Raw genomic sequence first — 13,594 nt, 5'->3', positions numbered from 1 at the left:
AGTTCCCCTTTGCAAGATAGCAAGATATTTCTAATATATCAAGTTCATTTTCTCCTTATAGATAAGGGCTGTCATTCCTATGGTGGACTTTCCCCACCTGTGGACCTGCTATGTGTCCATGTAGTAGAGATGAAGGATTGTACTGCAATGGCTGACCAAGCAATGGATATCTGGTGTCACCTGAAGACACAGAAAGAAATTTAGTTTCAGATATGCAAATACACACACTTTACACAATAAGATTCAAATCTGTGTACAAGACAACCATTTCCAAACCAAAGTGCTAGAACTGTCAATACAATTAACAAGGCGCTTCTTAACAAACTGGTAGGTCAAAAAAATAAAATTTACATAGTATAACATTTCAATCAAGGTCCATTGGAAGGAAAGCAGACGGGTGGGTGTGGATAATTTACAAGGTAGCAAGAAGCAAAGACTGGATAATTTACAAGGTAGCAAAACCAAATCTGTTATAAGTAATGCCATTTTCATACTTTCATACAGCAGAGGAGGGAGGCAGGAAAATTCCTTTTTGTTGACAACAGTGCCTTCAATTGCCAAGAAACATCCTATGGATCGACCATATGCTTCTTTCAGGATTAACTCTCAATTTCTGCCCTATTCCTTTTATCAAAAATTATTTGCTAATTTTGGATATAAAAAGCAGAAGGGAATGTTGTTTAAAACATTTTCTTTCACAAAGCTTGGCACAGGGGCCAGTCCATCAAAAACACCTTGCACCAATGTGTCTTTCAAAGGATCCTTGCTTATTGTTAGAACTGTTAATTAATAGGGAGTGGGAGGACCAGGGTGGTGTTTAATGTAAGATTAAAGCTTTAAAACTGTTTGAGGACAAAAGTATATAAAACAGATAAAATAACTCCTATAAACCTGCTTTAAGCCCCTGCAATAAATGGGCAAAATAAGTAAGGTTGTGATATTGACCAGAGATCTGATATTAGGTATAATATAAAGAGACCAGACTAAAAAACACCAAAAATGAGATTCTGTGTGACTTCATCCACCCCTCCCTCTTACTGTAGTAATATAAAAGGTACTCCCAAACATGCTGCACAATCTCATTTGCTGGAGAGTTTTCTTTTTAAAGGAGCTGACTGTTCAGCCATCTAAGCTAGGGAATCTTGCTATTGCAGGGGGTGGATTACTCCCATGAACTCTATAGGATTCACAATAGTACATCTCCTCTTTATACAAATGTGTTTTTTGAAAGTTCTGAATAGTTGCTTTCTAGGTCCTATACTAAGCACTTCATAAATCTAATTGTAGCAATCTGAGCATAATGAATTAAACTAGATGAAAAAGCCAGAATTTAAAGCAAGCTAGCTCTACAAATCTACACAAGAAAATGGGCAGCTGAACAGGGCTTTGTGTTTTAGCTGACTAATGGTTTCTGTGCAATAAAATCAACATTTTTACTTTTCCTAAAAGACAAATATTAGCGTGTCCCTTCAGCCTAATAAAAACAATCTCACAGGACAACTGCTTAGATTTTAAGCACTCTTTCTGCTCGTGGAAAGCATTTCTTCTAGCAGAAGTGGGAAATCGTGAGTTTTGTCAATTATTTCCTCTCACCGAATCTGTGTGCCTCCCCCTCCAACAATCTCATGGTGTTTCTGGGGATCCAGTAACCTCTGGGGCACAACTTCAGGGGGAACACAAGAGTGCAGGAGGAGGTGGAAAAGTCACTACTTGTGATGCACAGGATCCAAACCAATGTAAAAAACTATTACATTTCTTGGCAAATAAAAGTTCTTACCTTGTCCGTGGACGAAAGTTCTAGAGAATGGGGTCACAAGAGGAAGAGGTGTTAATGTGGGACGGATATTCTTCATGTTTGACAGTTGAGCTGGTGCTGGTGACTGGGCTGGAGAGGTTGCAGGACTACCTATTTGTGGACTGTGCTGTAACTTCATTTTTAAAAGAAATAAAATATATGTGAGTGTGCCAGAGCAGGGGAAACCAATCCTTTTCAGAGCTTCTTTGATCCTGCATTATGATTATAATGCATGGAACTGTAGTCTAGGCAGAGTTTTGATTTCTTCTGCATATTGCAAGTCATTAACAATGCAATTCCAAACAGAGTTACACCTTTCAAAGCCCTCTGACTTCAATGGCCTTAGAAAGGTGTAACTCTGCTTAGGTTTGCACTGTAAACCTGGGAAGAGAAACAATAGTATTTTGTTTCTTTGCCTATATAACAGAAATATGACAGACGCTTCCTGGGAGCCCATTCTTGTTAGGATCACTCCCAACACTTTGTTGCTGCTCTTCCTGTTCCTCTGCCAGTACAACTGAGTTTGTCCCTGTTTTCCTAGCCAATCCTCTGATTAGTGAAGCATTGACTTTTAGACTCATTCCTGTTCTATGATTCCAGACAGACAGACTTCTTGCTTAAAGAAGGAACATTTTTTTAAAAAATGCTGATTTACTTCTTGGCATTTGGAGTAACTCCCTCGGCTGATTTCACTAAACACAACATTCAAACAAAAAGCCCAAAGAATTCTAAGTAGCTGCAAAGCACTAAAATTTGTCAATGTTTTAAAAAAGCTCTCTTTTTTTAAAAAGGCTAACATGTTAGATACATTGGACATGGCATACCTGCGTAGAACTGTCCAAAGCACCAAAATCAGTTGACTTCTGCCCTCTTTGATGGTCACAATAATATTTATTTTGTTTCCACTGGGGAGGTGAATGGGGTCGAGGCTGAGGGTTGTTGGGTATATTGAGTTGCATCATTACCATTCCTCCTCCTGGTGGTGGTGCTACTGCTATAAAACAATATTAGGAAATAATATGGTTTAAACTTATACACTACCCTTTCCCAAATGCTCAGAATAAGGTAATAATCCAATTAAAACAGGCTCAGTAGGAAAGCAAATGCTGAAGTCTACTTATACAAAATATCCGTTGGCCGATGAAAGAGCCATAAAGCGAATTCTGTGCAAACACAGCATTTAACAACTTTGCTGCTCTTAGATATGTTTTTATGGCTTTTAAATTGAGTTTTATACTTGTATTTATACTGCATTTATTGTTATTTAATAATGTTGTTACCTGCTCTGAGCCCTTTTGTGGGGAGGGCAGGTTAGAAATGTAATAAATTAAGTTAAATTAATTAAATTATATGGCAAGTTCATTCTGCACTTTTCTGCAACACAAGACAAGGACATGCACCTCACAGCTATTTCAAGAAAAGATTTAGAAAACCTCAATGTGTGCTTAGACCCTTTCAAACATGTGGAAAACCATTTTACAGACCTTCCAACCACTCTTTAACTTCTGCAGTGAAGTAATGAACTATTACTATATACTAAAAGGCCGAAAGAGCTGTAAAAAACCCCTGCAAGCCAATGACGGAAACAAGATGTGTCTAATGTAGAGGGACTATAGATTATATTATATCCAAAATCCCCATATTAAGTAGAAACTTTCAGAGGATGACTTTATTTGGTATTCTCATAATGGCAGACAATAACAAATATTTTGTATAAAGTACTAATTGTTCTTTGAAATTGTGATAATTAAAAAGCTTAAACAAAATAAGGCATACATCAAAACTGATATACTAAAGGTTTCTATTCAGCCATCCAGGAGGACCACTGGTTCCTCATTTCTAGTTGTACCCTGCTGTACATTTGCAATTAAACATGGTCTCTTTATATTATCATATTTTGCTGCACATGCTGTTGTGTATTTTTAAATTAAATGGTTATCCTTCAGGATGATAAAGGAACTCTTTCTTTGTGTTCATACAATGCTCCTACAATAAAACTGCTAGGATATCATAAAGGCTCTTAGGTTCTACCAAAATCCAAATCTAAGTATGTCTACTTCCACTATCAATGCTTACTGCAGAGATAATATACCACACTGAGTTGAAATATTGATACCCCAAACCCTGTGAAAAGTTCTGTACAGTAGCGATGCCACACTGTTCATATCATGGAAATAATCTAGCAAAACACTGGTAGTGGACTTCATCCTTTCAGTTTTAACAGGATGTAGAAGGAACCCTAATAAAATGCACTTCACAAGCAAGGCCAGGCCAGCTAATTTTGCTCTGTCCGCATAAGACAATGGATCAGCTGCAAGAATGCAACTAACTATCACATGGTACAAGGCCTAACAACCAGAAAAAGTGGTGAATCAACTGGGGGTTAAGTTGTACTGAAACAAATGAAGTTGGATTACTCTACAAAATTTACTGTACTGTTCAAAATTTAATAGGCATATTAGCCCCCCCCTAGAAGAAAAGGACTTTAGTTCAATTTCCACCCCCCCCCCCCAAATTTCCTTTTTCACACCTGCACATTGTTGTCCTTGGAGTTGCTGGGAGTTACAGGGTGATGTTGTTCTAGGAAATTGTATCGGCTCCGATCCTGGAGGCTGCAGATATGCTACTGATGAGCTGCAGGAGGAAGGGGGAAAAACTCCTGTTTGACTTCATACTGTACACCTTGACTGTTTTCTAAAAACCACTTGCTGCAGTATTTCAGTATTTCCAAAGGAAATGGTCTACATGTTAGGATAAAAGAAACTGGTTGGTTCCAGAAACGGGAATAAGTGGGCAGGTTCTCATTTCTCCAGGCCTGGCAAAATAGCTAGAGATGGAGGAAGTTACCTTCTTCATCTTGACCAGTACAGACTGTACTGCTTTGGTTAGCATCTCCACATACACGTTAGTGTCTCTCACCTTAGCTGTGATTTGTCAATTTATAATTAAAAAGGCATTTTTATACTTACTGTTTTAAGGGAAAATGAATACTACTTAACTTTAAATTAACTTATTTAAATATGAAGGAAACATTTGCCATAAAGGGAAAAGTAGTGACTCAAATTCTATTTTCCTGTGTCTCATTTCCCTGTGAATTATTCACAGAGTGACTTTTGGAAACTTCGAAGATTGCAGTAATGTGTTGCATTGATGGCAGATTGCTGACTTCTGAAGAAAATAACAGTAAGCTTTCAAAGCATGACACATAAGCTCAAAGGGATACGAAATAGTAAAAAGAGAACCAACACAAAAAACCCACAGGGAAAATGCTTTTTTTTTAAAAAAGGTACTGAATATACACAAAGTCATAGCTCTGAACAAAGGTGATCTTAAATTTCATTTTATTCTACTTCTGTAAGAAAATAGAAGATCAAGAAACTATGAAGGACACTGCGCTTCTGTACAGCTTCCCAAAATAATGCTTTGAATCCTTTCTCACTTGTACAAATCAGCCAGAAACAGCTGAGGGGCCCAATCTTTACGTTGATGGTTCCAAGGCTGCTATGATACCGTGTTAGCTCTATCAACCCTTGCCTCTAGGGACCTCACCTTGGAACCCAGGCCAGCCTGGGAAGAGGAGGGATTCCTCCAGGCACATTTCCAAAGCCTTTGGGGAAAAGCCTCTCAACCTCCAATCCGAGGGGTCTGGTCAGGCCATAGTTGTAGGCTCTCCTTTTGGAACTGAGGGGGCAGGGTGCTTTTAATCAGGCTGTGCACCAGCCTGGCTCTGTCAGATCATGCCTTCAGGGTAAAGTGGAGGCAAGAAGAGCAGAAAGATTTATCTTGTGATCCCCAGGCAGATAAGGCACACAGAATGGACATTTTTAGCGTCATTTTAAAGGCACAGCTAGCACAATCCTGTAGAGGCTCCTCTTGAGCCATATGATGAAAGGAAAAATAGAAACTTTTTTTTCTTTAAATACAGTTTTATTTTTCACTAGAATGACTACTGATGGTTAAAAATTTTTTTAAAGAGAAATAACTCTCCTCAGCCTCAAGGGGAACAGCAATGGAGAATTGAAGGAATAGCACCCAAGGGGAGGAGGGGTGATCCTAGTCTTCTAGAAAGCTCTGGAAATCTTCTCCATGGCTAGCCTGTATGTGCGCAGTCCCAACGTGTGCCTGCACAGAAGCCACAAAGATGAACCTTAGATTTCTGGTACAAACAAATGGCAAATGATATAATTGTTATATTTGTGTTAAACACAGATGGCCCGACAAGGAGGAACTTGCAGAAGTTCCCCCTGAGTCTCCTAAAAGCCTCTGTTTAAGATCAGGGAACCCTCAAGTACAATTTGCCATGGGGCTCAGCAGTCTGGTGTAACAGTAGAGGGGTAAAGAAATCAGGTGAGTCCAGCAGCCCACACTCTGGAAGGAGTTTACACAAGACTTCTAACTCCCCAGCCTCATAAGCATGTCTCAACCATCTTGCTAGGAGTATCTGTAGCAGTGCTGATGAAAAACTACAAATAGATTTGATGCTAACACAATTTCCATGAATTAACCTTGAAGTTAGGACAGAGCACAAATGGCAGCTTTGAAATATAATCAGTTTTCAATGTTTTCTCCAAACAGTATTATTCCTTAAAATAGTTGCAGTTAAATATATCAATAACACAAAATTGATTTTACACATTTTCTCCCTTGTAAATAAGAACATGTGTATAATACAGAACAAAACTGAGGATAATGCACTCTAAATGATGCTGGGATAATGGAAGAGCAGTCATGTAAGAAAAATGAAAGCTAACGGCCGTACCACTAGTCTGGGCTAAGATTAAAAGTTATTTCAAGAAGTGCAGTCTTCATTTTTTTCCATTTTAGTTGGTTGTGAATGGGAATACTTCAGATATCACTTGCACTCAAACAGGCCACCTATAGACTCTGCGTAAGATGACAGCCCCATCAGTCATCTTGCCTACTACTTGTGGCCTAATAATTTGGCAATAGACCCAGAACAATGACAATGCTTTTGCCACGATACAGACTGAAATGCAATTCTCATTTTAGGACTGAGCTTGATGCAAAAGGAGCCAAATGAACACAGCAATGATTGTCAGAAAGTTGTGGTGTCACAAGCTTACATCACTCTGCTAGGGGTCTGCATTAAAAAAATCAGTATTTTTCAAATTCAGGTATTGGGAAGGACATAAATATTGGTATTCCTAATATTCAGGTCCAAAAATAGCAGTTTTGTATCTGGATATCTCCCTCCCCCCCGCCCCCAGGATTCCAAAATTAACTAGGTCCATTATTCCCTATGAAGGAATCTTTCAGTGGGTCTGTTTTTGGTTAATGGCATCAACATTGCAGCTGAGTGAGGGCTACCTGTCCTCTACAGATGCCCCATGTTTCAACCCAATTGGGTCAAGGGATCCAATTCTAAGAGCCCCTGAACAAGTTTTCCCAGCAATCCTTCATTGTTTCCTAGGGGGGTGGGGGTGGAATCCAATGCTTTCACCAGGACACAGAAGCCTTAGCTAAACACACATGCAAATTAAGAAAAACTAACAAAACCCAACAGAGCCAGTGCCAAACCAGACAATCCCAGAAGAACCAACTTAGCAGTAGAAGAGACACACTTCAAAAATACTCTGATTTGGCACCCGGTTTGCAGCAGCTTTCTCGGGTAAATTTTCAGACCAGATAAACCAAATTACACATCCCTACCCCTCCCTGCGTAAGTGGAGTAGTAGTTCTTGTAAAGTGGACTTTCCTTTTATTTAAAATAACCAATACTTAAATTGATAGGTGTCCATGCTCTGTGTGGGTGTGTGTTTTAAATTGACAGGTGCATTTTGAAGACAAAGGGAAACTGGAGTCATTCTACAGAGGAAAGAAAAATATGGCAGGTTCTGTTTAAAGCATCTCCATTCACACTCCCAAGTAACACTGCAGACAATCCTTAGGGACACATGAGCAAGCTGCACAGCATGAAAACAAGAACCCAATGCAGATGCCAAGAACAACAAACTCCCTCCCATTTTTATTAATAAGGGGGGGAAATCAAGATATCTAAACAAGTTTAAGGCAACAGCATCCTAGAAACTGGGCATAATTTCTGTGCCTGCCACAGCTTCCTGTTCTGTTACATATCTACTATATATTCAGTTCCCTTCTCCCTCACATCCTATTTTTTCACCAACAGAAGTCTCATAATTACATCATACTCTTTTAAAAAAAGTATTTATATTAAACTACATAACTCATGTTACAGATTATGTTTCTATTTTTTTAAAAGGTCAGTGTTGAAGATATCTATGGAACATGCTAGGTAGACCACTAAAGCCAAAAAACAGAAAATGACAAGGTAGCCCAAAGGCTTACGTCTTAAAGGCAAATTTACTCATTTGGCAAGAATTTAAAATTATTTCAACATTTAACCAAATCAAGAACTGCAAATATTTGGAACTAACAGCAACTGAATGGCCATTAAACTCAGTATGATCCAAGTATAAGATGACATCTTAGTCTACTGTTGACATTGCTCACTACCACAAAAGCCTGTCATATCTTTTTAAATGAAATTTTGTTCCATGTATGTAAGATAAAACTCAATGTTATCTATATGTGAAACTGTATTAACAGTCCTTGTAAATAAGCTAAGATGGGTTACTGAAGACCAAGTATGACTCACCTTAAATTATTCTGCTGTCCAGATGGAATAACACTGTAATAAACTGGCATTCCTGATGTGGGCAGTCCTTGATTAGACTGGCTGGGAATAACAACTGGCTGCTGATATGTCTGCTGTGACATTCCTTGGGAACCTTGAGCCATTGAAACCTAAAGATTGTAAGCATAGTGAGCCAGCTAACAAAGATGCTTTTCAACATGGCATGTGATGAAATGACTTAAGGATGGAGGAAAAGATCCAAAGCTAAACAAAGCAAAAAAAAATTAATTGGTATCCAGAGTATTAGGCCTATTTCCTCAGGATTCATGAGGTTAAGGTGATGTTGATGGGGACTGGATAGCAAGGGAGGAAACCGCATTACATGTTTGTATGGACAGAGGGATGATGACCGGACCCTCATCAGAAGATGTAAGATAGCACAAAAGATTTCCCATGCTCTGCATACATCTCCTAAGTCTCTACAAATGAGGGTTCTTAGGGTGCAGACATAAGGACATATACTTCTATCTTCCTTGTGGCATAAATTTTCTCTCTAGATGCTTTTATCTCATGAGGGTCATGTTATAATGAATTACAACATTCACGGTCAAGACTGTCTTCTCTAACTGGCAGCAGCTCTCCATACTCTCAGGAAAAGGTCTTTCATATCACCTACTACCTGAACTTTTTAACTGGACTATGGCCTGAACCTGGGAGTGCTGGACAGACCAAATGCTTATGTCAAATCCATACGTGAACAAAGGTATTTCATTGTAAGAGGAACAGTGATCAGCTCTCTTACTTTAAGAGAGAGTTTAGCTACATTTCAATTGATACAGCAGAGATGTGATGAAGTGGTGCCAGAAGAATGCCAACTACAAGTTACTAATACAAAAAAGCACATGAAGTTTCAGTATGTCAGCTAAAAATAGGAACACGCAATACATAATAGCTTCTTGTAATGCTTTAGATGATCTTGGGGAGCTAAGCAGACAAAATCTCATCAATGTTTAAACTCTAAGTTGGTGATTATAAAATTTTCATACACAAACCAAAATTATCTCCTATCCAACCTTTTAATTTACAATGTTATTATTCTGTTCCAGAAATTCTCAGACTCTCTAGTTCTGACTATACAGCACCTTGGAGTTTGAAAATCAGAAGTATATTTTAAAAGCTGCAATGATATAAAGTAATATCATAGCTTACCTGATAAGATGGCACATGAGGATATGGGACAATCACACCTTGGATCTGGTTTCCAATGTTGTTGGGTTGGCCACTGACTAAGTTTTGGTTTTGAGATTGCTGGACGCCAATTAAACCCTGGTAGTTTTGTTGCTGGTTAGGCATAACTTGGTAGCCTGCAATTATAAAAATATTTTAAACTCAGTTTTATAGGTTTTTTAAAAATAGAAAACAGTTTCATTTCTTTTGTTGTATTCTGTGTCAGTTAAATGTTACACCAGCAGTGTGGGAGTTGCTTTCCCATGGGTTCATCCAACAGAGCTACTCTTACATTCAAAAACCCATAACCATGTTGGTGGGGCCCAAACATATGAATGAATGAATGAATGAATGAATGAATGAATGAATTCTTTATTACAGCACTTAGCCAGTACATTTACCATAAAAATTTTAGTGCACATTTTACGCCCAAACATATTAAGTCTTTGCAACTTACCAGTTGTCAAGCCAAGGAATAATTATGTGTAAGACCCTGGGGCCACTTCAACGTGACAGCGTCTGTGCCTTCAGCCCGAGGGTGGTAGTATGGATGGTAACCGGGGCAACTGATGATTTTGGTGGGACGCAAACAGGTCCAAGACCAGCAGGCTGAAGTGTTTTGTTATCATCTGAAACACATCCCTCTTCAGGGACCATTCTCCCAGGAGGATAGATTGCCTGCTCAATCAATCCGCTTGAATGTTGTCCAAGCCCCTGATGTGCTCTGCTCGGATTGATGCCAGGTGAGATTCTGCCCAAGACAAGATTTTGGTTGCTTCCTTGAGCAGAGCAGACGAACGAGTCCCCCTTTGCTTGTTGATACAAGACTTTTCAGACATATTGTCCGTACGGATGAGGATGTCACTCCCTATGATCCTGTCTGAGAATTCCATCAAGGACAGTCTGATTGCCCTCAGCTCAAGGAGATTGGCAAGGTCGACTCCCTGTGAGACCAGAGGCCTTGGACAGGCTGTCCCTCTAGGGATGCCCCCCAGCCTGAGAGGCTTGCATCCGTGAATATTTGGATCACTTGGGGGGGTCAGGAAACTCTTGCCTTGATTCAGGTTCTTGTCCCTGGACCACCATAAGAGGCTCTCTTTGACCTTCCTGGGTACTTGTATCATTAAGTCCGCTCTTGTCATGATGAGGAACTGGTAAGGCCTCAAGAAAGACAGGAGGGGCCAAGAGTGAAGCCGACCCCAATGTATGGCTACGCAATTCGCCGTGAGGGTGCCCATGAGCAGGGGTCATTAGACAGGGTCATTAGAGGAATCGCCTTGCTTTGGATTACTGATCCAATTAGACTCTTGGTTTTCTGAATCTTGTCTTTGGGAAGGAAGATGTGACACTTCTTGGTGTCCACTATCATGCCTAGGTGTTGTATCGTTTGGGTGGGCAGAAGGGAGCATTTCTTCAGGTTTATCTGGAAGCCGTGCAGGTGCAGGAAATGAATTGCTGTCCACATGTCCTGGCTCGCCTTCTCTTGTGAACTGGCTCTGATCAACAAGTCGTCTAGATATGGGTGGATGTGTATTCCCTTTTCTCTTAGATGCACAATAGGGTTGACGAGGACCTTGGCGAAAACCCTCGAGACTGTTGCGAGACCGAAGGGAAGAGCTCTGAACTGATAGTGGTTGCCGCCTACACTGAACCAGAGAAAGCAGCGATGTGATGTAATGATCGGAATGTGAAGGTACGCCTCCGTGAGGTCTATTGATGTTAGAAACTCCTCTGGCTGGAGAGCCTCCGCCACAGACTGAAAAGTTTCCATGCGGAAGCGCCTTATCCTCAGGAATTTGTTCAGGAATTTCAGATCCAGAATTGCCCTCCAGTCCCCACTCCTTTTTGGGACTGTAAAGAATAGGGAATACACACCTTGACCTCGCTCTCTGGCAGGCACTGGTTCTATAGCTTGAATGTCCTGCAAGTGGTGGATCACTTGCATGATGATATGCTTCCACTAGGGGTTTTTCCTTATGGGAGAAGTGGTGAATCGATCCAGAGAAAGAGATCCGAATTCTATTGGACTTCTAGGGTAAAATCGTCTCCTCCCAAGTTGGCCCAGGCGCGACTGAAATGAATTAATCTTTCCCCTACCGGAATTTGAAATGAGTCATAACTTGGGAGCTTTGTTCTCGAACTCCCGTTTTTCCCCTGAAAGTGTTTGGTGGGCTTAGAGGTGAAGGAGCTCCTTTTGAAGTGGATCTTTGTCGAATTGCAAGATGGCTGGAGTCCTGTCGCGGTCTAGCCAAGGTGTGAAAGGACCGAAATGGCTGGATGAAGGGGCATCTGTCTGTCCTCCACAAGCTCCTAGGTAATGCCTTTTTCTTGTCCCTTTGTCTCCACCAGGACTTTATCGAGATGGTCCCCAAACAGCTTGTCTCCCTGGAGGGGATACGCCATCAGGATGAACTTAGATCTGATGTCCGCCTGCCATGCTCTGAGCTACAGCAATCGTCTGGTCACTGATGCCGACGCTAGGGATCGAGAAGAGAAGGATATGGCATCCAGCGTCGCATCCTCTGCAAAGGAACTGGCTTTAAGAATCCTGTTCGCTCCTTCAAGCAATCATCTGTTGCCGTCTGGAATCAATTGGATCAGCCTTGATGGCCATGGCTGCCGCCTCGTGAGCCCGTCTGAGAGAGACCTCTGCTTTTCCGTCTAGGCTATCTTTCACCACTCCTTGACCATCTTCGGAAAGAAGGCCTGACATCTGGATAGCAGCTACTGGAGCATTGATCCGAGGGACCTGCAACAACTCATTTGGATAAGAAGGTAAGGCATATAATTTTTTGGCTGCAGGGGAACATTGTTTATTGGCAGCAGGCATCTTCCCATTTGGCTTTGAGCTGTCGCTTGAAGTATTCGGGGAATGGGAAAACTCTCTCAGAGGTATTAGCTCTGGGAAAGAATTCTTTACTTCCTTTAGGTCTTTTACCCCTCTTATCTGATTTAGGGTTATCCTCCTCCTCCTTGGTTCCCCTATCTTGTAGCTCTAATGCTGATAAGGATTTAGAGAGAAGGTACTGATATTCTTCAATCTTAAACAGTCTATTGGGCTGCTCTGGGATGGAGATCTCTTCTTCCTCTTCCTCTGAAAGAAACTCTCCTTCCTCCCTCTCGTCACTATCAGAAGAGACCCCCTCTGTCCAATGGGATTTGGAATTGGACAGCCTAATCTGAGTGGCTTTCTGAGCCACGGTGAGCCATGTTGCTATTTTTCTAGGCTTGTCCTTGACTTTGCCATGGGGAAGGGAAGGGGGGGAGACACCTCACTGTCGGGTCGGGAAAAGGGTTGTGAGAGCTTTACTAGCTCGTCCCTCATGGCTTGCCTGATCACTGCAAATAAGTCCGCCGAGGACCCCCTCCCCCCAATATTGGGTTGTACGTTACCCCTTCTGTGGGCCTCAGTCTCTGGACACAGTAGCTCCTGTTCCGAGTCTGGCAGGGCCAAAGTAAAGCCTCCCTCTGGGAGGTTGGAATGCCCGACGACTTGACCCGTGCGGGAAATGGTGCGTCTGCTGCTGCTCTTTCCTGCCTTTTTGGTCATCTGCTTCAAAGTGTCGCGCTCAGCGTCTTCGCTGAGCCACGCTGCTGTTGCCACCTCTGAAGCTGTCTTCTTTGCCCTCTTGGCAGGCACACATGGCTCCAGAGCCGTATTGTTACTGGGAGCCAGCTCCTGACTCGAAGGCAGGGCGGCACCGGATGGCTGGCGATTTGCCACAGCGACTGGAAGCGCCGCCTCCTCTTCCATGAAGCTCATATGGGACACCATTCCCTGAGGGCTGGGGCAGTCCATTGAGCTCTTGAGAAAGAATCAGCGAGGGAGGAAAAGAGAAGAGATAGGCAAAGGAGGAGGGGAGATGAAGAATAGATCAGAAAAATTGAGAAGAAGGCTGGAATTGGTTGTTGTGGGTTTTCCGGGCTGTATTGCCGTGGTCTTGGCATTGTAGTTC

The 13,594-nt window shown here is 41.5% G+C and overlaps 1 protein-coding gene across 2 annotated transcripts in view; it reads right to left on the bottom strand.

Annotated features, from left to right (window-relative positions):
- The window catches only part of R3HDM1 (R3H domain containing 1), a 109,650-nt gene that overhangs the window by 3,077 nt on the left and 92,979 nt on the right, over positions 1-13,594 (bottom strand). For both annotated transcript variants that reach the window (XM_054970845.1, XM_054970844.1), the window contains 6 exons: positions 9,621-9,775; positions 8,433-8,581; positions 4,326-4,429; positions 2,620-2,789; positions 1,778-1,928; positions 98-180 (listed from right to left, as the gene is read on the bottom strand). In XM_054970845.1, coding sequence (XP_054826820.1) covers positions 98-180; positions 1,778-1,928; positions 2,620-2,789; positions 4,326-4,429; positions 8,433-8,581; positions 9,621-9,775 — 812 coding nt within the window. The remainder of the gene's footprint in view (positions 1-97; positions 181-1,777; positions 1,929-2,619; positions 2,790-4,325; positions 4,430-8,432; positions 8,582-9,620; positions 9,776-13,594) is intronic.

This window comes from Eublepharis macularius, chromosome 2, assembly GCF_028583425.1.
Source record: "Eublepharis macularius isolate TG4126 chromosome 2, MPM_Emac_v1.0, whole genome shotgun sequence".
Taxonomy (NCBI): domain Eukaryota; kingdom Metazoa; phylum Chordata; class Lepidosauria; order Squamata; family Eublepharidae; genus Eublepharis; species Eublepharis macularius.
This window is presented reverse-complemented; position numbering and strand designations above follow the sequence as displayed.